The sequence below is a fragment of the Apium graveolens genome, chromosome 5 (assembly GCF_009905375.1).
Source record: "Apium graveolens cultivar Ventura chromosome 5, ASM990537v1, whole genome shotgun sequence".
Classification (NCBI taxonomy): domain Eukaryota; kingdom Viridiplantae; phylum Streptophyta; class Magnoliopsida; order Apiales; family Apiaceae; genus Apium; species Apium graveolens.
Window position 1 is genome coordinate 47,682,979 of NC_133651.1, and position 25,662 is coordinate 47,708,640.

The 25,662-nt window shown below is 31.5% G+C and overlaps 1 protein-coding gene across 1 annotated transcript; it reads left to right on the forward strand.

Annotated features, from left to right (window-relative positions):
• Window positions 1-1,172: 1,172 nt before the first annotated feature.
• Window positions 1,173-15,996, forward strand: LOC141723969 (nuclear pore complex protein NUP107). The gene is made up of 24 exons (XM_074525941.1): window positions 1,173-1,330; window positions 1,470-1,774; window positions 2,569-2,638; window positions 3,187-3,299; window positions 3,740-3,768; window positions 3,915-4,040; window positions 6,725-6,883; window positions 7,260-7,352; window positions 7,422-7,589; window positions 7,871-7,969; window positions 9,865-10,100; window positions 10,240-10,297; window positions 10,664-10,752; window positions 10,992-11,123; window positions 11,656-11,778; window positions 12,574-12,672; window positions 12,778-12,966; window positions 13,112-13,295; window positions 13,409-13,565; window positions 13,741-13,943; window positions 14,173-14,314; window positions 14,613-14,773; window positions 14,920-15,036; window positions 15,826-15,996. The coding sequence occupies exons 1-24, from the start codon at window positions 1,269-1,271 to the stop codon at window positions 15,904-15,906; spliced, it is 3,195 nt and encodes a 1,064-aa protein (XP_074382042.1). The 5' UTR covers window positions 1,173-1,268; the 3' UTR covers window positions 15,907-15,996.
• Window positions 15,997-25,662: the final 9,666 nt, after the last annotated feature.

Consider the following 25,662-nt stretch of genomic DNA (forward strand, 5'->3'; position numbering starts at 1 on the left):
TTTTCTCTCCAAATAATCTCACTTTTGGGAAAAAGTTTTGCAAGGAAATTAACCTATATTTAACCTTATTTACAATTTTTTTTCTTTGTTGCCACTCCACTTGAGCAACAAGACAGATCCGTGCTTTAGTCAATACAGGCACAACATGCTGTTTCATTATTTTTTCTTCTTTAAAAAACTCCGGGAACACGTTACAAGAAATGAATAAGCATAAAGTTTTCTATTTCTCTTCAAATTTAAACTTGGATGTAATAGATGAAACAAGGTCGTAATAACTCAGCAAATTACTTTTCATATTTTTAGGGTTATGTGTTCCTCCAATATCAATTGATGTAACTGATATTTCTGAAAATAGAGTTACAAATGACATTTATGTGAAAGTCAATTGGGATGCTACTAGTTTCACAACTGGTGTAGGTTGGATTGCCCGAAATGTCATTATAATACTTTTTGGAATCAATTTTTTTAGAATATCTATATTTTAAGAGACCTGAAAAAATGGTTATTGATTTAGCTTGTTTTTTGTTTAATAGTCAGATTGTAGTCGAGAGAGTTTTCAGAGGTTTGTTACAACTAAGTTTTAATATTTTAATAAATTTTTGTTTTTTCTTCAAAAGAAGGAGAAGAAGAAAGATTCAACTATGAATTACAGTAACGAAAAGAAAAAAGTATTTAAAAATGTGTAGCGAGGCAAAAGTATTATAACTAATTATTTATTAATCTATAAGAATCTTTTATGCTAAACTATAATAATCAAAATGTGTTATTTTGGATTTTGGTTGTTCAGGTTATCATTTTAATCATGATAATCGGATCTTTTCAATCAAATGATCATGACCGTCAAATTCAAATACTAAACGAATGCATATTTCACATGTTCGAATCCGGTCAATTACAAATCTTAATATTTTCTTTATATTTAAAAAGCAACAAATAAGGTCCCAATTTCGAATCTGACCAACAACAAATATTTATTTTTATGATTTATAAAAATACAAATAAATTTAATGGCCAAATTTTATTAACTATATATTATTTCATTAAAAACTATAGATGTTTTTTAATTTTTGTTATCATTAAAGCTGGTGTAATCTTGCCCCGAGGAAAATGATATTTTTGACCGAATACCCAAATACTAATTATTTTTTATTTTTAATAACCAAGTAAAAAGGGCTTTCCCGCTCCGGTGTCTGGAACTACTTAAAGTTAAAATCCCCAACTAAACTAGGGTTTAAGCAGCTTGCGTTTCGAATCAGAAGGTAACAAAAATGGAGATTGATATGATTGACCCGGAAGATATCGCTATCAGAGAGCGTTTTCGTCGCTACGGGTATGTATGCTATCCCTTCCTCTTCTGTCTTTTAATTTCCCCCTATTTTTTTCATTCATACATACAATTATCGTAATGTAACCCTAATTTTTTAGAAAACTTTCAGTTTCTAATAATTGCGGAAATTAATTCAATGCAGAAAAAGACACTTACCTTCAAAATCTAGCGAAATCAGGTCCAATTCTTCGCTTATTATCGAAAATATTAAAGAAGAGCTTGATAGTTTTGATGCTGCTGTCCATTCTCAAGGAAATGCTGTGAAGACGCCGTCTGCTTTTAAGAGGAGATCTTCGATTGATAGCGAGATTGATGCTGCTTCTGATTCGATTCTTCATCTTGGCAATCATTCCCTCAAATTATGCAAAAAAGAGGATGATGACTTGTCGTATAGTGGAGATGCGACATTCACTTTATTTGCTCAGCTTTTGGATTCTACTCTGCAAGGTGTTTGATTAATTTTCAAGTATTTAGATGTTTAAGCTTTACGCCTTTTCTAAATAAATCAGTCTATATTAATACTGTTTGTAGGAGAAATGTAGGCAGTAACAAATGTCAAAGTGCACGCCGCTTCTTATTGAATTTTTAAACTACACGGAGTTGCAGAGAACAGCAAGCAACTAATAATGAAATAAACCTACTTAAACAATTTGAGATAATAATGATAATGCATGCAGTGTACTTGTGTGCTTCAGTTTGTTGATATCCGTTGTTATATTGACAATATTCAGATCGGCATGCTTCTACCTTGGCTGAAAAAAGGTTGTTGAGTTGGGTTGGAAATTGTTACTTACAGATTGATTTGGCCTGGTCTATTAGCTGTCAACTCAACATTGCATACAAACTTATAGAAAAGTAGAGAACTTGCTTCCATTATTTTCCCCAAGGATTTGATCTATTATTAGGAACAATTTTTAAGTAAAATTTTGGCGAATAGCTTGTTATAGTTGAAGAGTTCAGCCTTATTATAGTAATATTTGAAGAGATCAATATATGCAATGTATCAGTCTCAGGGCCCAGACTCTAAACTTAGCCTTATTATAGTTATTGAAGTTTTGTTGCTGATGAGCTGATCAAGAATTCATGTTTGTTTAGGAGATAGTCGTGTTGGCTGTACTAGTGATCAGTATTAAATATTTCTTTGCACAAAAATGTCTTTGTCTTTTCCTCTTTACCGTTACCGTTCTATCATGAAACATATATAGTGGTGTGGCTTAGGTTTGGGAATTTATTTATTGCAGGATTAATGCCCGTCTCAGTTTTGATATTGAAACTGGAGAAAGAATGTCGTGATGTGTCGAAGTCAATAAGGTTCTTACTGTACTCTCTAAATAATAAATCTCGGTATTGGTTCTGCCTAGTCCTGACATTGATGCTTGTATATATTAATTTATTTTAACATTGTTTTTCTTTAAATAGACCTCCCAATAGCCAGTAGAGAGAACTATAGTTCTTTTAGCTTCTTCACTAATAGCCTAGAAGCTCAACATTGTCAATAAACTTGTAGTGATGCCAAATGGTTTAAAATTAATAAATGCAACAAACGTATACATGTTAAGGACACCGGATCTAACCATGTCATTGTTGAAAATAATGACATAAATTGTTCAGCTATTTGTTATTTATATTTCTGAAATTCAGATTTTGTGTTGTGACAATACTTGATATAACTTGGACGAGTTTGTATACTTGCCATCTTTTTATATTACCGGGAGTCATTTCTCTTATTTTACTTGCCAATGATCCACCTGATGCTTCTTAAGCATATTTAACTGGTCCTCTCCTGCATATTCAAATTCGTTTGCAGTAATGTCGGTAGCTAGAGGTTTGAGGAGACACCTTTTATGTCTTTTCTGTAGGTATGGCAGTGACAAACTAAGGATTGTAGAGGACAAACTAATGAGGCAAACGGCTCGCCTTCTACTAGACGAGGCTGCTTCCTGGTCTCTTCTGTGGTATCTTTATGGAAAAGGCAAATGATTCTAACATGTTCATTTTTGAGTTGATTGTTTATGGGTGTTGTCGCAGTTAGTTGATATATACATGTGTCTCTGTTATCTGTCTTCAAGATCTTGGCTCACTAGTATGGCACTCATGTGATGATTATAAATTCTTTTTACTGGGAAGAGAACATGCAGACTTCTTTATTTGTTCTACACTATCACTTGTCATTCCCTTTAACAAAGTATTTTAATTATTTTGCCAGTTCTTGACTGTCTTTTTCAGCAATCGTTTTCTTCTTTTCATTATAGGCAGAATTTTGATTGGCAATCTTCCTCAGGCTTGTTTTATTTTTTTCTTGTTGGTTGCCACTCCATGTGATCAAACATCTCTCCTTTTTGTATTGATCACAATATTTTTTATACGTTTCAGAATACTTGTAATTCTTAACTTAAACGCGTTGTCTTGCAGGAGAAGACTTTCCAGATGATCTAGTCATGGTGATGTTTCCTTTCTGCCTCACTTGCACTAAGTTTCCTTTTTGTACTGTAGAAAACAGTGTTTTGTATATAATTTTCCTCTAATATTTTCATTTATATAGAAATTGAGAACAAAATTATGTAGTTAAATTAATTTTTGATGACAGTTACCAACGACATCTCACTTGGAGGCTTGCCAGTTTGTTGTGGAAGATCACACAGCACAACATTGCCTCAGAATTATCCAATGGCTTGAAGGTTTAGCTGCTAAAGCCCTTGATTTGGATAATGAGGTGAGTAACAGTGACTTCCTACCAATTACTATTTCTCTTACTAAAGCTTATCTTCATTTGAAGTTAGGTTCATGTTTGTAACTATGCATAGTTTAGATTCACGATAAGCAATGCCATCTACCTATGTTTCATTAATTGCCAAAATGTTTGTTTTTGATAATTAGTTTCTTCATTTTTTTGATGAGTGATGTGACACTTTCTAAATGAAGAGAGAATAAGAAGTCAGGTGTTGTACTTGGATATCTATGCTCTTTTTCATCTTGTATACCAATGCAATCATTTTTTTAGTTTTCCTTTGTAAATGAGTTACACGTAAGCAAGTTTGTGGATGTTTTAATGTGCAAATGTGCATAAGCAAGTGTAGGCAATATAATGTACGTATATAAAATTATAATGGATAATATCGAGATATAAAGATAATTATCTTATCAATATATTATATTTGTATATTTGAATATACATTTGTTTAACTGGTTTCGTACTTGTACTAATCCATACTATATTATAATAACCGGAATGAGGTATAATTTGGTTCAACGGTTATTCCCAAAATTTGGTTATTAAAGAAAATAAATAAATAGTGTTATATCTCCGCTAAACTACTAAATTGTTACACTTCTAGATATAGTCTACTTATCCTACTAAACTACGACCACAACGTATCCTATTATTAAAAAAATAAATAATGTTATATATCCGCTAAACTAATAAATTATTAAACCACTAGACGGAGTCCACTTATTTTACTAAAGTTATCCTATTGTTTTTATTATAAATTTATAATTATTTTATATTTACAAAAATATTTTAAAAATCAGAATATGACGGGATAAATAAACTTTTTAAATATTAACGGGAACCCGTGTATTGCATGGGATTTAAGCTAGTTAGTATAAATGTCCAAATATGCAGTTGCTAGGGTTATTGTTTGGACAAAATTTAATTTTCCAATAATCCTTTAATTTTTTATCTTCATTGACACTTTAGTCCAACTAATGAATTTGGACCCAAAGGCAAGATGAATTGGTCAATCTTGCTTGATTCTTTAGAAGAACAATTATAAATAAATTAATCAATAAAAAGTATTTTCTCCAAAGATTAAAGTGTTTAACAAAGATAAAATCATTTAAAAGTGCTTAATCAATTTGCAGAGAGAACACGTGTAACATTGTAACTTAATTAGCAAATGTAGCAAGCGTATTTGTTCCAAGTCTTTTCTTCGGGATAACTTTGGACTTGCAAAAAATTGCTTGACAATAACTGTTGAATTAGCTCTTTTGTTATTTTTCTATATAAAATAATAGTGATCACGTTGTAGGTGGAACTTTATTGGGGATTAGTCTGACTGTTTTACTTCTAAAGAACTACTGTAGATATATTTTTTGGGTTAGAAATGTAATAAATTATTTCTATGGGTAAAATGTTCTCTACATGTTAGCTTCCATACGAGGACGCTATCTTTCCTCTATTTAGTAACTAAAAATACTTCAAAGTTGTTTAATTATTTACATACATACATTATTTGATAGCTACATTTAATATTTAGGGTTAAGTAGCAAATTGGCCACTATATATTTAGCATAATATCATATTTACCATCGAATAATTCGGGATCTCAAATTGGTCACTTTTCACGAAAAATTGTTGATTTTCGGTGGTAAATTTAAGATTTTGTTAGCTTGCCACCAATAATAAAGTGGCCATTTTTAGGACCCGTTTGGGGTTTATTAAAAAATGTAACTTATGACTTAAAGTTGAAAAGTGTCATATAAGTGATATGGATATCGTAACTTATAATTTATTTAGGTGTTTGGATAATTTTACTTATAAGTTTGTTATAAGTTGATAAGGTGTTTGGTAAATCATAACTTATAAGTTTTAAATTTTTTGGAAGAAAACAAAATCAAAAAGCAAATTACAAAAGAGAAAATTTAAAAATAAGGATAATGACATCGGGATATTAATATATAAATATACACTATACATCCCGGCTAAAACAAAATTATACTATTGATCCGGGATAAAAAAACACAACTACATTTAATTTGTTGGATTTAGTTTGGTTTGCTCAGAACAATGGTCTGGCCCTAAAACAAAATAATATATATTACTATTTAGCCGAGCTAAAAAATTATACAATTTGACTATAACAAAATTAAAATTTAAAAATAATTAACAAGTATTTGAAATTTTTTAAAAGTTAAAATATTCAAAAATGATAAATTGATAATATCAAAAGATATTATTTATATGTTATAGTTTAGAAAACAAAGGAATATAATAATAGAAAGGAATTAGGACATAGAGTTAAGTTGGTGTCCAACTAAAACAAAGAAGCAAACGTGGACAGAGAATGGCAATGTACCATTGGACACACTTTCTCTTTCTGAGCATAAATGCTAAGATATGACCGTTGTCAAAATTTTGCCAAACGGTCTACTATAAATGGGCTGTGTCCATTTAAGCAAAATGAACACGTTGCCAAACATGCACTTAGACTCCACCTGCTTAAAAGTGGCTACTTTGAGACCTTGAATTTGTCAGTGATATATTTGAAACTTTGATAAGTATATAGTGGTCAACTTGATAAATAACCCTTAATATATGTACACCTTTACCACTAGGCTATCCCTTGATCCTCTGTATTAATTTGTTTCATATAATTTCTGATGTGTTTTTTGCAGATTCGAGGCTCTCATGTTGGTACTCATTTGCCTAGTACAGGGATTTGGCATCATACTCAACGTTTATTAAAAAAGGGCACCTCAAATCCAAAGATTATTCATCATTTAGATTTCGATGCTCCAACACGGGAACATGCTCAGCCACTGCCTGATGACAGAGTATTTTCTTACACGAATCTTGGTCACTTGTTCAGTTCATAATTTCCTATAAATAGGATTCTACTAGTTTGCTTAAGCTCTATAATTTTGGGAAAATAAACCCAAGTAATTTATTATACGAAACAAAAATAGAATAGAAGAGAAATTACACAATTATCTAATATTTTTGTTCTTTTGCTCTATATCTGTCATGTTAATGCATGTCTTCTCCCTGACTTCAAACTTCTAGCGACACTTCTTTATTTGTGGTTTTGAGTTTTTTCACAAGTCACAAGACTCTGTAAAAAATTTAACCCTAAATTTAATGGATCATATTACATTTTATTAATTTCACTTCATTCTTAATTGTCGCTATTGGATGTCATCTTGTTCACAGAAACAAGATGAATCACTTTTGGAAGATATTTGGATTCTGTTAAGGGCTGGAAGACTGGAAGAGGCATGCAATCTTTGCCGATCTGCAGGACAGGTATGCAGTGTCTTTCTGAAAGGGTAGAGTCTTTAATTTTCAAATCACAATATTAATTCAGTCGAGTAGCCATGGAGGGCTGCAACTTTATGTGCTTTTGGAGGAGTGGATCACTTTCCTTCAGTTGAAGCTTTGATGAAAAATGGCAAGAACAGAAGCCTGCAAGCAGTTGAGCTGGAAAGTGGGATTGGTCATCAACAGCGTCTGTGGAAATGGGCCTCCTTTGTTGCATCAGAGGTAAAAGCTTACTCTATTTTGCAAAGTGGTTCATGGATTTTTTGTCTCATCTAATGCAATCTATCTGGTTCCTTTTTTAAGAACTTGCCTCTTTTTTCTTATGGTCGATGATTTTAAATACATCAAGTTATAGTTTTAAAATATATTGTTTGTTGATTGTGCCTACATTCTTACTTTGGCAAGATTAAACCTGCAACTTTGTAATATTATGCAAGGAGAATTGGTTTGTCTCAGGAGTCTGAACTGATGGAAAAGTTTTTTCTGTTGTTTTGAATTGAAAGAAAATTGCAGAGGAAGAGGGCAGTAAATATGAAGCAGCGATATATGCTTCCCAATGCAGTAACTTGAAGCGCATTCTTTCTATTTGCACTGATTGGGAGGTATTCTCTTATAATTTTTCCATGGAATTAGAATAATATCACTTTAGATGGAGAGGGCATGTGATTTGATAAACTTATTAGCTTGTAATGTTTGAAATTGACTCCAAAAAAATGACGAAACCTTGTATATCAGGTGGATAACATGATTGCTTCACATTTTATAGTTAGAAATCAAATGAAATTTACATGTCTTGCATTTTCACATGCCTTAAATCAGCGTACTTACATTTTTATTGCATTTTATATCACATACTCCAATATTGAAAAAAAAATTCTTTTTTCCCCTTCCGATCTTGTGGGAAATTATATTTTATCCTACATATTATACGAGTAAGAGAGATAATCTTAAAGTACTACTAAATGTCAAGGGTTCGATGCTCACTACCGAGTACCGACACAGTAAAATCTTATATTTATAACTTAATATTAACAAGGATTTAAGGTTCGATTCTTATTCATAACATTATTAATATCTAATATTAATATGAAAAAATTTAAGAACGACAAATAAGTTCCAATATTGAAATTATCAGTTTCGAATATATTAACGAACACTTTGATAAAGGGTAATGGGAGAATTTTGATATTAAGCTTGCAAAAAAAATGTGTGATGTATGAACTCTTTGCATGATGAAGCTGGGAAAAAGTTCCTAATCATGTCTTGGATTCTTGGTTTATTATTTAATATCATGCTTTATTATTCCTGAGTTAAATTGTCGATCTCTGCATGCTTCTTTTATATAGTTCGTCTTCTAAACAATTGTAAGTTATGAGTTTTTAACATATTATTCTAATTATTGTAAAAAATACACTAACAAAAAGAAAGAATTCTAAATAGACAAATTTTTAAAAAGTAAGACATAAATATTAAGTTAATAAATACATAAATAAAGAACCCGTGCTTTGCACGGGTATTAAGCTAGTGTTGAATAAATAAAGTTAGAAGCCAGAATATTTAGCCTACAATATGGGCATTATTTATAAGATGTCTATTGTTTGTTAAGAGTAATAGAAAACTAAAATGTAACATGAGAAGGTTTTTAATCATGGTCATATAATGGGTAGAAACAATTTGTAATTTACTGCAGAAGTATCGGTTGAGAGAAGGTGCCATCATATATCTTCTGATAAGACTTCTTGAAAACTATTAGTTTCCGTTCGGGGTAATAGTAAGTTTAAGGTTTGAACTAATAACTAAATTAATCAGCATAAAATCGTTTAAGGCTCTCCATGAAGTACCTAAGCCTCATTCTATGGGAGTCTAGTATGAATGAATTTTTTTACCTATCCTTGTTCTTAACCAACATGCTGAGTGTGAGCCCAAGCCGTTTTTCTATAAAAGTTAAAATTTTAGTCACCGGATTTATTACAAGCTTAAAAATTTGTGGTAATGATGTAGGGAAAAGGGGTAAAAGGGGATAAAACCAATCTTCACAGGAAACCCATAATAAATCCGCTTATTATCTATTCCAATAGATTACAATGGTTTTAAATATATTAACCATTACTGGAACCCAAGTAATTTCTTGAAACTAAATGCTTATCTATATGCCCTACCATAATTAATTAAAGGAAACAATTCCTTGTATTATTCTACTGGAATATTACTAATAACTAAATGTAACTAAAATACTTAATTAATTGTAATTAATTTTATTCCTAAATAGTAGCATTAGATATATGGATATTATTCAGTGAATTCCTTGTTCCAGATCAGGTTTTGTAAACAGTAATAAGTTGTTTTATAGCTCCCTCAGATCTTAGGCAATCTGGCTTTTATTTGAGTTCCGGTAATCTATTACATCAGCCAAGTTTTTCTTTTTCATCTTTCACTTCCGACACACCAATTGTTTTATTGAATTAATTTGGTTAACAAGGACCTAACCAATTTGCAGTCTGCATGCTGGGCGATGGCCAAGTCATGGTTTCATGTCCAGGTTGACTTGGAATTAGCTCGCTTTCAACCGGGTGCTATAAATCAATTTAATAGCTATGAAGATGCAATTGAGAAAAGTCCTGGAGAACAGGTTGGTGTTTCCCAGCCAATAACTGGACCAGAAAGTTGGCCGCTCCAAGTACTGAATCAGCAACCGCGAAATCTTTCTGCGCTTCTTCAGAAACTCCATTCTAGGTAGAGTTGCAGTTTCCTTATAGTATTTAATTTCTAAATGATGTTCTCCATTATTGGAAAGCTTTCGGTTGCGGTCTAGGGTTCAATTTTTAAGTGATCTTACCATTTGGTTTTATTCTAATCTTTCTACATCTCGTAGTGATGCGGTGCATGACGCTGTTCATCGTGGATGCAAAGAGCAGCATAGACAAATTGAGGTATTAGAAAAATTCTTTGGAGAAATTTTTTATAATACTGTTCAAGAGAACATGCATGACAACAATTCTGTTGTGATTATAAAAGGAACCATCTTGTAGATTGTTATATAGGGTTAGTAATTGAAGTGTTCTGTTCTTATTGCGTCCATTTAAGAAAATGAATATGTTACTTGTTTTATGTTTCATCAGATCCATGTGTTGTAGAACATTTTATACTGTAAGCACCCTGGTTGATTTCCTTATTATGTGACTTTAGGAGGGTATAGTGATTCTTGTGGTACTCCAGACTAAAAGTAAATAAAAAATACTTAGTGATTAATGTTTTAACTTTGTTTACTGTTTAACTGACCATACACTTCTGAACAGATGAGTCTTATGCTAGGAGACATACCACAGCTTCTGGATCTTATCTGGTCGTGGATATCACCTTCTGAAGATGATCAAAATGTATTCAGGTACATCTTGCGTAACTTCTTGCCATCTGATCAGTGATTTCGGCAGTGCATCATGTTTATTCAGTGATAGTTATTTGACTTTTTTGAAGATCCCCCATATCCTAGCTGTTACACTTATTGGTTTGTCAGATTGCAATTTGTTGGTTTCACCATTGATCAGTTCATAGTCTAATTGCAATAAAAAAACTTTCTGCTCCGCTAAGGCTTAATTTATGCCTAATTTCTGATGCTCTTGTCAGGCCTCGCGGTGATCCTCAAATGATCAGGTTTGGCGCACATCTAGTGCTTGTGCTTCGATATTTACTTGCGGAAGAGATGGCAGATACTTTTAAAGAGAAAATAATGACTCTTGGTGACCTCATTATACACATGTAAATTATCCTGTTTCCTTTTGTCATGGATCAATATACTTGTGAGTTGTGTCCATGATATTTAGTTGGATCAGAAGAGATCGCTTTATTGAAATATTAGAAGTGTTCCCTTTTCTTCACCACTATTTTTGGAGTTAGCATGTTTTGTTCTGAAATACATCTTATTAAAGTCTCCAAGCTTTATGATATGGAAGTAGGACTGTTATAATTATCATATCTCTGCTACTGTTAGCACTTAGCAGTGGAGTATATGTTATAGCTCTTTAGAAGTTGCCTATAAATTATATCAAATGGTATGAGACCTATTTTAGCATCCAAACGTCTGCAGATAATTAAGCAGGAATGCAGGAAAAGTGTTCTATTACAAATGATACAGATAATAAAATCGGCAATATTACATTATGTTCCCAAACTAATGGGTGGTTGATTGCATTAGTTCCAACAACTGTCTGAAGTAGTTCAAACTTTCCAATGCAAAGTCCTGTGCATCGTATTTACAAATGCTGATCGTAATTACAAAGTACTATTTCAGGTATGCAATGTTTCTATTTTCAAAACAACACGAGGAGTTGGTTGGAATCTATGCTTCTCAGCTGGCACGTCATCGTTGCATTGATCTGTTTGTGCACATGATGGAGTTACGGTTGAATGGAAGGTTTCTTCTAACAGCTGTCTATATCATTTTCTTCTGTAATTTTATTTAATTTCCGGTCACTTTTCAGACGCATAAATTGTCTGCAATTCAATTGAAATGCAACCGGATCGTATTCTACTGAACAAAGTTAAAACACATATTATTAATTTTATAAACACGTTTCATAGCAGGTTGTTGACATACATATGTCTGTAGTTAATATTACTAATAATAACCTGTACTTGTGTAGATGTGTCCATGTAAATACTTTTGAAGCATTAGTTGAAAATAGAAGGAACTCCATGAAATGAGTGTCACCTAATGCAATGATTTAAAAAATTACCTAGCAGATACAGCTATATTAAAAGTTTGTCATGTGCCTTCAACTGAGACCACACAACTTACATTGCAATTGGCAAGTGCATATTATATTGCATTTGAACAATCCCTTGCCTGCTTGAGAACAAGTATTGGAATATGTAAAAGTTTGTGTTTTGAATTTGCCCATTCTCATGACTATAATATATTATATCTATTTAGCTGAACATTTCATCATCTAAAAATGTGGGATTTGAACAAAGTCGAGAAATTTGACTGCATCTTCAGTTTGGATCACAATTAATATGGTAAGTGTATTATTTTCCAAACCGAAATGTATTGCATGTGCATTTTGTTACAAAATTATGTTCCATGATTTGTGAATCTTAGTGCGGTACTGGCATAGCTTTTCTTTGGATATCATTGCACGGTCTTGTCATATACCGCACATATATTAAATTCGTTTTTGTCTGATGATGTTCTCTTTACCTGCAACAGTGTGCATGTCAGATATAATATATTTCTTTCAGCTATAGAGTACTTGCCATTTGCTGACGAAGATGAAACAAAGGGCAGTTTTACTGAAATTATTGAAAGGTTGTCTCTTCGACTCTACTTTCCTCTTTGATTTTTTGTTGGACTGAATTCTGTAATGCTATTTAAAACGTAAATGTATCGTGGTTCATTTATTCACCTGATCAGGGTTTTATCAAGATCAAGAGAAATAAAAGTTGGGAAATATGAAAAGGCTTCTAGTGTGGCAGAGCAGCATAGGTTACAAAGTAAGCAGAAAGCTATGGTGATTCAGTGGCTCTGCTTTACGCCACCGTCCACCATTACTGATGTTAAGACTGTTAGTTCCAAGCTTCTTTTTTGTGCATTAATGCACAGGTAGCGTAATGTTATCATTTTCCACTCATTATTTCTCCGTTAATCAATATATATGTGTATTCAGCTATTTACATGTTGGAGCGGGATTGTCTCCGCATCTGTGTGCTTAACCAATTGCTCACTAAATTTACCTGTGGTTGTCTAGCAATGTCTTGTTCCGGGAGTTTTCTCTTTTGTCTATGTGGAGGGTACCATCAATGCCTGTTGGTGCTCATACCTTGCTTAGTTTACTTGCTGAGCCCTTAAATCAGCTGACAGATTCTGCTGAGGATTATGATGTTTCTGAGAATTCAAATTTTTCTGAAAATTTGAAGGAGTTCAATGACTGGGTATGCTACAGAAGTATGATGCAACAGATTATAAAAAGCATGTATTTTGCACATCATATATTTTATCATAGGTTGTCTTCTCTTACAACATAAGTGTCTTATGTCATGATCAGAGGGAGTACTACTCATGTGATGCATTTTATCGCAATTGGCTAAAGATTGATTTAGAGAATGCTGAAGTTGCTTCTCATGTACTATCAAGTGAGGAAAAGAAAAGGGCAGTTGCAGCAGCCAGAGAAACATTAGATTCTTCACTGCAGCTGTTACAAAGTGAGTTACCATTCCTTATGGTGAAGTTTTTTAGATAGATTCGTGATGATTTTGTATTGGCATACCTGTGCTCTTATTTTTTCATTACGTTTTCATTTGGTAATTTGTCCTGCGTACATCATCACGATTTCTGTAGTACCATTATGGGAGATTTTTAACCTGGTTCTGGTAACAGGTAGTGAAAATTCTTGGTTAGTTCTGGCAGAAGATTTTATATCTGAATCAATTGAACCTGTATTTCTGGAATTACATGCTACTGCAATGCTTTGTCTGCCTTCGGGTGAATGCATGTCACCAGATGCCACTGTGTGCACTACATTAATGAGCTGCCTTTACTCATCAGTGAGTGAGGAAGTTGTGCTAAATCGCCAATTAATGGTATGTTTCTTTTATATTTTACTTGCTATATCTCATATTGATTTTAGCAATAAGAAAAAATGTTGTATGCTGCAACTTGAAGATAAAAAAATTATAGCGCAGAACATTATGCAAGTATTTCTGTAGAATTATATTATATAAGGCTTTAGCTATTTCGGTTATATAATCCCTGCCCCTCTAATATTTTAACTTTGTTTTGTACGTACATTATATTTGATTCTACGAGCAGGTAGATGTCACCATCGCAGCTAAGGACAGTTACTGCATTAATGTTGTACTTCGCTGTTTGGCAGCAGAGGGCGACGGACTTGGGCCACATGAACTCAATGATGGTGGTCTTCTTGCTACTGTAATTGCATCGGGCTTCAAAGGTATTATAAAGCGGGGTTGAATCTCTTCCCAATTGACACATATACTGTATGCATATTTTTACAATAGTAATATCACATAGAATACTCAAATTTAGAAGTGATTAGTGGTGTTGTTCGATCATCAAATGGGTTTGCTGACTTATGAATGCTATTGCAATCTTTCTATGGTTTTCTCCAAACCGTGGGTTGAGTTTTAGGTTTCTGGTCATGTCCTTGGCCCAACACTTATGTACCATGTAAACTCTATTACTACACCTGAAATCAAATCCTTTTAATTATAGCTTATGTCTTGTTGCAGGTGAGCTTGTACGATTTCAAGCTGGAGTAACAATTGAGATCTCTCGAATAGATGCCTGGTATTCAAACAGTGAAGGTTCTTTGGATGATTCGGCAACATACATTGTAAGGGGCCTTTGTCGCAGGTGTTGCATTCCCGAAATTATTCTTCGCTGTATGCAGGTAAGCTGATTTTCCTGAGAAGTAATTCTGAAATCATTAATTCGTCATGTTTATTTCCTGTTTTCTCTGATTTTGTGGAGTAGAAGTTCCTAGAAATATACTAGACTATGAGCACTTTTTCTGTCTTTCTTTTGTCATATTTGTAGGTTTCTGTTTCTCTTATGGAGTCTGGAAATTTACCCAAAGACCATGATGAGTTCATAGAACTCGTGGCATGCCCTGAAACTAAGTTTTTGTATTTGTTCAGTCAGCAGCAGTTGCAGGTAAAGATTATCCATGTGATTATATATGTTTAATATACAATACTCGTGCGATCAGATGATAAATAATTTGCACACTTTCTGTTAATTGTCAAGTTCATATGAGGTGATCTGAAGGGAATCCACTATTTTTATTTTTATTTGAAAATATTATTGCACATTCCTAACCTTATTCATTCTAAACAAAGTGGGCTCTGTTGCTCTTTCCATTCACCAGAAGTATCTTCGTATGTTTTTAGAAATTTCATCCTCATTTTACACTATTATCCTTTCCTTTTAACCCAACCTCGTTGACATTCCATGCCATCCTTCCCTGTCAACAAATGAAATTTAACACTAATGTTTCCTTCAACTAGTTCCTACACTTGATCATCACCTGATTACTAGTGCATGAATACATTTCATTTGTGCATGCACTTTGTTTCTCCTAGACTTCACTGATTATGATTACAAGTCAATTTTGTTAAAGCTGTCGGGCACTTCTGACTCGAAAACAGGCATCTGTAATTGTTCTATTAGACCATCTACCGCCGGGCTCCTATCAGCTTTATAATGTGAAGAACTTTAAGGATGCACAGTATACTTAGTACACTACTTGTGTGCAATACAAAACTGTATTTATCTGTTCATATATTATAACTTGATTTTGAATTCAGCAGCAATACTAGAGTAGATGTATAGGGGGGGGGGGGGTGGCAGTGTGAAGATTAATGTCAAAAGTGTAAGCTCATTCGTTAGAGTATATTGTTTATCTTTATACAATTGAATCACTTAAAATCTGTTATTATCCAGGAATTGTTACTATACGAGAGAGAATACTCAATATGCAAGATGGGGGAGCGTCAGGATGATCGGTCTCCTGATTTGATGTAAAAGAAAAAGTTGGTTATATCATGTAATCTCTCTAATATAGGACTTTAACATCGGGTGAAATATTAATCCAGTTTTCTTTTGTTTATTTTTTTTAAATGTTTGCTTCTTTGTCACTACTAAGCACATTTTATTTAAAAACGGGCAAAGTAATATTATAAGTTTATAAGCGAACGAGAATAAAAGTCACAAAGCAAGAAATTGATAAATATGCTTTTTAAAGTTTAAGAATCAGTACATACTACATTGAAAAAGTACTTGACGCGCAGATAGTAGACAGTTGTACGAATTTGAAAAGTGATTAGAATGGTATAAATTATGGAGTAAAATGCACCTCGGGTATTTGTAGTTTGTGTTTTGAGTGTCAGCACTTGAGATATTGACATTAAAAAATTATCACATGTTATACTCATAAATTAATTTACTAGCATAATAACCCGGGCATGAGTTATTTTCTAAAGTTTTTTTATGCATGTAATTAAAATGTTTTTAGTTATATTCTTATTTGTAAATGTTGTATAATATCTAACATATTTATCTGTGTATCATTTTCATAGAAAAAATTACTAAATTACACAACGTTTCTCATTAAGAAATATATATATTCTTGTTTGTGTTGTATAATTTTATTTAATGAATGAATATAAATAGGGTAGTCAGTGTACGTTTAAAATGAAACAAATAAACTTAATATGTATAATGTGTTATGTTTACAAAGAAAAATTTAAAAATTAACATATGTTGAATACAGAGTTGACCAAAAATTTTGAATTTTATTTAAATAAACTATATATCTGGTCTATATTATTATTGAGTTCTCTACTAACTTATAATTAACTTACTTAATTTAAAAAGATAAAAAATGAATAACTGAATTCAGAATTACTTGCAATCATAATATAAAATAATATAAAATTTACACTATTGTTAATATAAAAGTTGATTTTAATGAAAAATGTTAGTTTTTGAAATTTAACGTATGTATGTTTGGAAAAATGTTAGTTTTTTACACCACTCTTAACAAAATAAAATTAAGTTATATGTGTATATGTTAATATGTGAATTATCGTATGTTACAATTCTTAGCAAATTACGATGGTTTCAATTATTTATATGCTAAATATCTGATTTATGTACATGTATAATTATTATTAATATCTAGTGAGACAATTGATTACTTAAATAACATGTAATTATAATTATTCAAAAATTAAAATTATGCCGCCTAAGTTGAAGAAAAGTCATTCCGACCGTTGCTAAAGCTTTTGGTTGAACTATCGTGCGTGACACATACCTGCCGATTCCATATTATGCTTATTTCACTCATTGCTATTAGTGGAAGAATGCCCTCAAATGCGGCTGCCAGGCAGGCCTATATTTCTTGGTTTTAATAGGACTCCAAAAGGAGGATCCCTACTTGACTGGAAACTATCGAAAAGGAAATATGAGTTAATATATGCTCTAAAGTTGAAAATATCATAAAAAATTTAAAGTAGGCGTTCCATATTTTAATGGTAGACTAAATCCAACAACCTTTGCCGATTGGTTGTCTGCGATTGATGAGCCTTTTTTTTATTGGTAAATAAATTGCAATAATTATATATGGTATTCACATTATCACTGACAAACAATCCATATCTGTTTTTTATGCGACCGAGTATCAATCATGTAACATAAAAATAAATTATATATTGTAAGACTTATTATTGATGTTCATGATTTTTTTCAAGAATTTGAAGAAAAAATTATAATTATATTGTTATTTAAACTATTTTTAAGTTACTTTCATTACAACTCTAATATTTCTTCATATAATAATTTGATAATATTGTATACTATTCTCCTAAAATTAAATATTTTTCAATTCGACAAAGTTTTATACATATTAGTTGAACTGGTTAATTTCTTCAAATTATTGAACAATATATATATTTTTTAAATAGTATAAAATGTATTGAATCAAATGCTACAATATAGTATAGATATAACTTTTATTTGAATAATTCAAAATATTAAAATAATTAAAAATATTTGTACAATATTATCTTGATCAATAAATATTGTTTATCTAAAAGAATTCTTTTTAAAATACTAGTTTTTTTGAAGTGAAAAATGAAAAATAAATCGATTTAATATATCATCGTAGTTTTAACAAATCTCGTGATATCTCATATCAACTTTCAAATATTTTTAAAATCGGGACAAGTCCCAAAACACTATTGCGCTACCAGTGAAATTAGTAATTTCAATACAAATAATCAATTGACTTGATCTTATAAATAACTCAAACACATTAATTTATATTAATATAAGATATCAAAAAAATTCACATTATTGGTAAGATATTCTCGTCGAACTTGTAATTTAAATTTACTAAATGTAGAATGTGACAATGTTTTTTGGCTAGTCATGTAGTCAAATTTCGAATATTTTTTGAACAATGGGCCAAATTATGATTTCAAATTCAAAATAAACTAAAATTCATTGTATCATTATAATTCGAACTTATATAAATATTTAATACCAATCTAGATTATTTACATATAGGCGATTCTATTTTCAATATTTTCTTTAAAAATTATATATGTACATTTTAATTATTTTTCATAATAAAAAATATGTTAAAAATATATGAGATATATTTTTAAACTAAAAACAATAATAAATAAGATAATAATCCATTTATATACTATGTCTAACTTTATATATGGAATTCAGTTATTTAAAATTAATTTTATAAATATGCAAGTAACTAACATTTTTTTTGCGGTATTCAAGTAGCTATCTTTAAAGTTAAATAAAATATTCTTTTAGCACACTTACATATTATGTGTATGATAAAAAGTACATATGAAAATATGGTGTAGTAGTACGAGGTTGTATGGAAGAATGAAGCAACTCGAGTTCGATTTCCACAAAACACAATTTTTATATAAATATTAAAAATATGGATAGTTTAGTCTTTTCAATGAGACCTTTTAATCTCAAAATATTATCGCCTTGTTGTGCTATTATATATAGAAGAGATTTACATAATCCATGTTTCCGTCAAATTTTTTTAACACCGTCAGTGAGATTGTTGGTATTTTAGCATACGCTGAATTTGCCTCTTTTTCATAATTATTTATCTGCCAAACCCTAATTTATTAATTGATCCAAAAAACATATACACATACATGATTTCTCAATTTCTATCTCTCTTAAGAAATTATTTTATCGTGTTCAATTATCCTTTCTTCAATTCTTATTATCAGAGAATAAAATCCATAAACTTTAATAAAAAAAAAAGCTCATTATCATTTACTTCTCTTCAATTAAATCGACTAACCTCGTCAATGTTTTGATGAAGGATAATTGAGGGACATTAAGAATATTTCGGAATATACGGAAATCGGGTATCTAGGAGAACTCTTTTGGTAAAATATGAAGCTTGACTGTAGTATTTTGTGGCATGTGTTTGGCCCAGTAATTTTGGGTTTTTAGTTGGTGTGAAGGCGGGCTTGAAGTTTTGAAACAATTAATTGAAAATTTGTGTTTCAGGTGTTTATAAGGCTGCACACGAGCTGGGTTGGGTCGAGTTAATAATTTTAACGACCCAATCTATTTAGTACGGGTTATAAAAATATCAAATCATTAATTTCAAAAAAAATTAAACCCCACGCTACTAATCGTGTGATGGGTTGAGGTGGTTATGGTTGGATTGATCGGGTTGCAATCTCTTTTTCACATTTTTTTACCAACGGTCTGTATTGGGGAAGAACTTCCATTGCCCTGTTACACGTTAAGTGAAAGTATAAGTAAAAATATTGTAAACACAACTAAGAAAGTTAGTAGGATGCCAAACACTTTATCTTTGTAGGAGAAATAAATAAAATTATGATAATCATTTTAACGATATGCAGTTACAATTACCGTGTTATATAAAGTCATGATGCAAATATAATTATATAACCAAAAATATGTTTGGATATACAAGTAAAGTTAGACCAAAGCATTCCCACGAATCTTAAACAGAATGACATAATTTATAACTACCCTAGTTGATAATTATTCGCAACATTTTCAGGTTTGCTTCTCTAAATATTTTCGGACATATATGTATATTATTCAGCTCGGCCCTATTATTCAGGTTTTCTTTTAATTTCAAGTAGAGCTTTACAAGGTTAATCGTATAAATTATATAGTTTCAAGCATTTCCAACATGAGGTAGTAAGACTGCCACTACTAGGATTATAAGTTGTATACTGAAATTATTAATATATGGATATTTTCCTTGTTTTTTTGTAAGGGATGTAATGAAACTGAAATGAGTCGGGTGTAATAAATTTGAAATGGGTTGAGATTAATAATAGAACCGGGTTGGATTGGTTTAAGATTTCAAATTGGTAAAATCTGACCTAACATATTATAAACGGCCCACATAAAAAATAAACCAACTAACCGATGAATTTAAACGACTCACTTTAGGATTTGGTTAGATTAAATTTTGCGGGTTACGTAATCCACAAGCAGCCCTGGTTTATATTATTCATGTATGCTTCGAGTTGTGTTGATTTAAGTTATCATGTTTTACTGTGGGTTGTAGAGTTATGTATGCAGGCTCCACTGGAAACTCTATTATAATGAAAATTAGAAGTTATTCTTTTTCTTAAAAAAAATTGTATCGAAATATAGCACATATGGTATACAAATTGATCGTTGGATGATGGAAAAAATACAGTGAAGTCGAATTTTAAAAATGACTCACCGATTGACGAGAAAAATCAAATTAAAAACGAAGAAAACTAGCTGAAATTCTGTCTCAATTTTGTATTGGTGCCTATAGGGGCCATTAGATGAAATCGATATTTGGGTGTAGATTAGTTTTAAATTTTAATTTTGAGACTTATTTCTATTTGAACAAATGTCTATATATCCATACTTTATATTTTCGTTTGGTCAGTTGGTTAATACCCGACACTTTTTAAAAAATATAAATTATAGTTTTTTATAATTATTTTTTAAGGAAAAACTTAATATCGTACATCTATAGAACATGGTTTCGTTTGTTCGATTGATCAACAACTAACACCTTCTAAAAATATAAATTACAATTTTTTATAATTAATTTTTAGGAATAAGCTTAATGCCGTACGTTATAAAAATTATATTAATCCAGTGAAAATACATAACAATCTCGAGTCCTGCCTAAATATTAACACTTACCGGTTTGTTGTTAGTCAAAACTCATGCTTGTCAACACTATCCCTCAAAGAACACCGATGCTTGTTTAAATACACGGGTTGTTTTTAACATTCGATAATTTTTAATAATATATTTTATAATATAATTTTCAATAGTTAAAAAATAAATTAAACAATATAATAAGTTATAACAATATATGTTTATAATATTGAGACTTGACTAAAAATAAATAATATAATATAATATGTTGTTCACGGGACTCGAGCCTTATAGAAAATTTTAAAATAAAGAATATAAAAATTTAAATATACTAAGCTCTTGACGGAGTTCGAACCCTGAATCCATGAGAGCATTTTAAATATTAATATAATAATATTTTATTATTGCATCCAACGATTTTCATCTTTCTGACTTTAGATCTGACGGTTGTTATTTGTCGTACCAAACAACTGTACCGAGCAACCGACTACCAAATAGAGGGTGTTCTGCTTATAATAGTATAGTATAGATTGTACTGCCATAAACGAAACATTTGGTTGATTGGTTAATACCTAACACCTACTAAAAAATATAAATTACAATTTTTTAAAGTTAATTTTTAAGAAAAAGCTTACTGTCACACATGGTAAAAATTATATTAATCCAATGAAAATACATAACAATCTCGAGTCCTCCCTAAATACTAAGACTTACTAGTTTGTTGTTAGCCACAACTCATGCTTGCTAACATTACCCCTAAAACAACACCGATGCTTATTTAAAATAATAATAACAAAATAGATAATAATTTTCCTAAAAGCTATCTATACAAGTTGGTAAACACCTAACACCTTTTAAAATTATAAATTACAATTTTTTATAATTAATTTTTAAGAAAAAGTTTAATGTCATATATCTATACTATACTATTATAAATAAAACATGATTTCGTTTAATCGGTTGGTTAACACCTAACACCTTATAAAAATATAAAGTTACGATAAACCAAAATTCTTTAAAGTCCATTAATAGTTAAACAACTGAACGTGAAATAAAATTCTCATGAAAAAAAAAACGAACTATCACACAATCTTTTAATCTTTTAATATTTTATGTTTAAATTCTTAGTATACTGAGCCACACGTAGTTAGAAATTAAGATTTTTTTTAATATAAATATAACATTCCAAGAAACATACTTAGAAGAGGATATGTTTGATCAACACCGGCATTTGTAAATATAAATATCTAAAAATTTGGAGGATAAAAAAGTAATACAAGGTATATATTTTTAGACTAATAAATGATTTAGGAATATATAATAATAGTTAAAAAATCTTTTTCAAATATATGATTAGTAATTATAATTGTATCAAACACAATTCGATAATATTATTAATATGAAAATTAATTTGCAAAAATAAATAGATATCAAATATAATAGTTTACAATTTTTATAAGAAAATATGATGTAAATGATTTACTATGGTATACTTTGATCGTCCTTTTAAAATTATAATTAGCAACTAAAAATTAAAAAATGTTATTAATTCAGAAATTATTCGGCAAAATTTGTGAATGGGATTTGAATATATATTATTTTACAATTTTTACAAGAAAAATTACAAACATTATTATATAGTGAAGGCGATTAAAATAAAATCTATAAAAGTTGAAGATTTTAAATTTTAAAAAAAAGTATGAAATTACATGAAAATATACAATAACAATTAAAATAAAAAGGCTAATATTAAAAAAATTGTATGTAGATTTTATTTTATAATCATTTTTGTAGAAAAAAATTATAAAATAAATAAATTATTACTAATAAAAATAAAGTATCTATTAAATTGACACACTAACACTTACAACCCATGCATACAAATATTAAAACTACTTTAGTTATATTAATTTAATGAAAATACGTAACAATCTCGAGTCCTACCTAAATACCGATGATAACTCCGGTGTGCGGGATTCTCCTTCCGACGTCGCACCTGAACCCTCCTTGCGGTTGCAGTTGCGATGTAGCTGTCGTTGGGTGTCTGTAAAACAACACAGGAGGGGGTTTAAGCCCCGCGACGCCTCAGGCGTGAGAGTAAGAACTCGCTTTGGGAAGATGAAGATAGATGAATGTAAAGTTGCTGTGTGTATGTGTATATGGGTGTGTAAGAGAGCGTAACCCCTAAATCCCTTCCTCTTGAGGTATATATAGCCCAATGGTGGGGTGTAGGTTTTGGTACCTTTAGATCAGGACCGTTCATTGCTGGGGGCGGAGGACGCCTGACTCATATGGATTTCATACATGTGTTTAGGCAAGGACCACCTTAGAATGAGCCAAAGGTGTACTGACACATGTCATGCTTGTCTCAATCGTCGGTTGTTGATAGTTGTCATTGTCACGCGCCCAGGTTCGTACCTCACGTGCTCCTCCTTGATGGGCCGTGGGGTTGTCTTGTGTCTGGGTTGGGTAGGACCCGACACTTCCATGAGCCCGGCTCACCTTATGGCAGTATTTGACTCTAGCTGGGACCCGACTATTCATGTGAGCCTGGCTCACCCTATTAGCTTGCTCCTGGATTGAGGGGTGCTTACTCTTCTTGGGCTTGGTCCACCCTAGTGCAGGGTTAAATCCCAACCGGGATGCTTGTATCCTATCATATGCCCCCACTCCCTTATGCAGATCTTCTGGGTGAGGAAGTAGAGTAAGGATATAGAGTGTTGCTGGCCTTCGAAGAATTTTTATGCTGCTTTCTAGCCTCTGAATCCGGGTTTGCGTGTAGAGTCATACCCGGATTCAAGTAGAGAGAACTGGTTTCCTTGTAGAAAAATTTTGCTGTTTTCTTACCCCTCAATCCGGGTTTGTGGTGTAGAGTCATACCCGGATTCAAGTAGAGAGAATTGGTTGCCTTGTAGAAAAATTTTGCTGCTTTCTTGCTCCCCAATCCGGGTTTGGGGTTGTTAGTCCCTTAACAATATAGCAAGAATTACAGAAGGGGGGTTGGATGGAATTCTTGAACCTTTTTCTTAAAATAAAAATATTCAAATTCGAATATATATATATATATATATAAGTGTATTGATTATGACAATGCGGAATAAAAACTTAAGTGAACCAAAACACGAGTAATTAAAAACAAGAGTCTTTAAAAACTTTTTGGTGAATTTAAACAATTCCACCAGAGATATATATTATATCGAGAGAACTCTGTGTGCAAGAATGCTCACAGCTACTTACAAATATGAACTACTGAGGATACAGAGAAATGCTAATAATTCTGCTTATAAATGTTTCTCACTTTTTGTATCTCAGATCTTGTTTCCAATTTACTACTTCTTGGTTTATATATTACCAAGATTACAAAGTCAAAAGACAGGATCATTATAAAAACTATCGGGTCTAATGCTTTGCTACTTTGTTCTCTATTACCCAGTTAATAGGCTTCCTCATTCCATTTGCATACACTTCGACGCATGTGACCAGTTGTCACTGTCAACTGATATTTGAATTCTTTATCCGTTGAGTACATGATCATCCATCGACTTTATGATCATCCGTTGATGGCTTCATTGATCATCCGTCGACTGCTATATTAAACATCCGTTGATAGCTATTTGATCATCCGTCGATGGCTTTGTTAATCATCCGTCGATAGCTATTTTAGCACTTGACTTCAATTCATTTATACAGAATTACAAGACATCATCTATGTACAATTAATCAACCTATTCTGCATATCTAGTTAAAGTCAACATGATTTATATGCTACTACAGAATCTATACAAATGTGTATGCAGAAATGAGTTACAGACTTATTATTACATAAGCTACTCACTCGATGGATAATAAGTCATCATCCGTCGAGACTATAATGAGTTATCCGTCGGGACTATAATTCTTATCCGTCGAGTGCTATATTTTTTCACTAAGTAAAATCTACTTAGGTGTTTTGTTCATGAAATCATCAAGTACACAACATATGCATAACAATCTCCCCCAATTTATGTCTATTGGAATTGTAGCCATAAATTAAGAGATACTTGATGATAACAAAATACCCTAAACATACAGCTTTAAAGAAAAGTAGATAATACTGAAAAGTGCTTCAAATAACAAAATGTACAAAGTTTAGCTCACAGTCATTTTCAAGATGTTCCTCTAGCCTGAGCAGATTTTTCTAGTTTCTTGAAGGTCTGGATCTTCTTCCAAGCTTTCTGTTGTTTTCATCAATAATTTTGGAGCTGCCTGTGGAATTCCAATTCATCAGATTCTGAGAGATTTAGCTTTCCTTGTATTTCCAAGAGAGTCTCATTGCTGGAGATGCTCAATTGGTCTTCTAATCTGAAGAATCTTCTCACACCTTTGTCATCTATGATCTCCATCAGCCAGTAGGGCCTTAGATGCACTCTTCTCCCTGTGTATGGGATGATTAGAGTCTTTGGGAGTGCATCTTTTGCTCTAACACTCCTTAGTTCTTCAATCTTCTTCAATACTAGTCTTCTTGCACTGATATTGAACCCAAAGTTCTTCTTGAAGGATGAATAAACTTTAATTAGTACAGCTTGGCTCTCTTGAAGAATTCTATGAAGTGGCCAC

What these genes read in the sequence shown, in the direction of transcription:
- LOC141723969 (XM_074525941.1), top strand. Translation starts at nt 1,269, where the DNA reads ATGGAGATTGATATGATTGACCCGGAAGATATCGCTATCAGAGAGCGT. An exon ending in GAGCGTTTTCGTCGCTACGG is followed by an intron (nt 1,331 to 1,469) that starts GTATGTATGCTA and finishes AATTCAATGCAG; the next exon opens with AAAAAGACACTTACCTTCAA. An exon ending in CTATTTGCACTGATTGGGAG is followed by an intron (nt 7,970 to 9,864) that starts GTATTCTCTTAT and finishes ACCAATTTGCAG; the next exon opens with TCTGCATGCTGGGCGATGGC.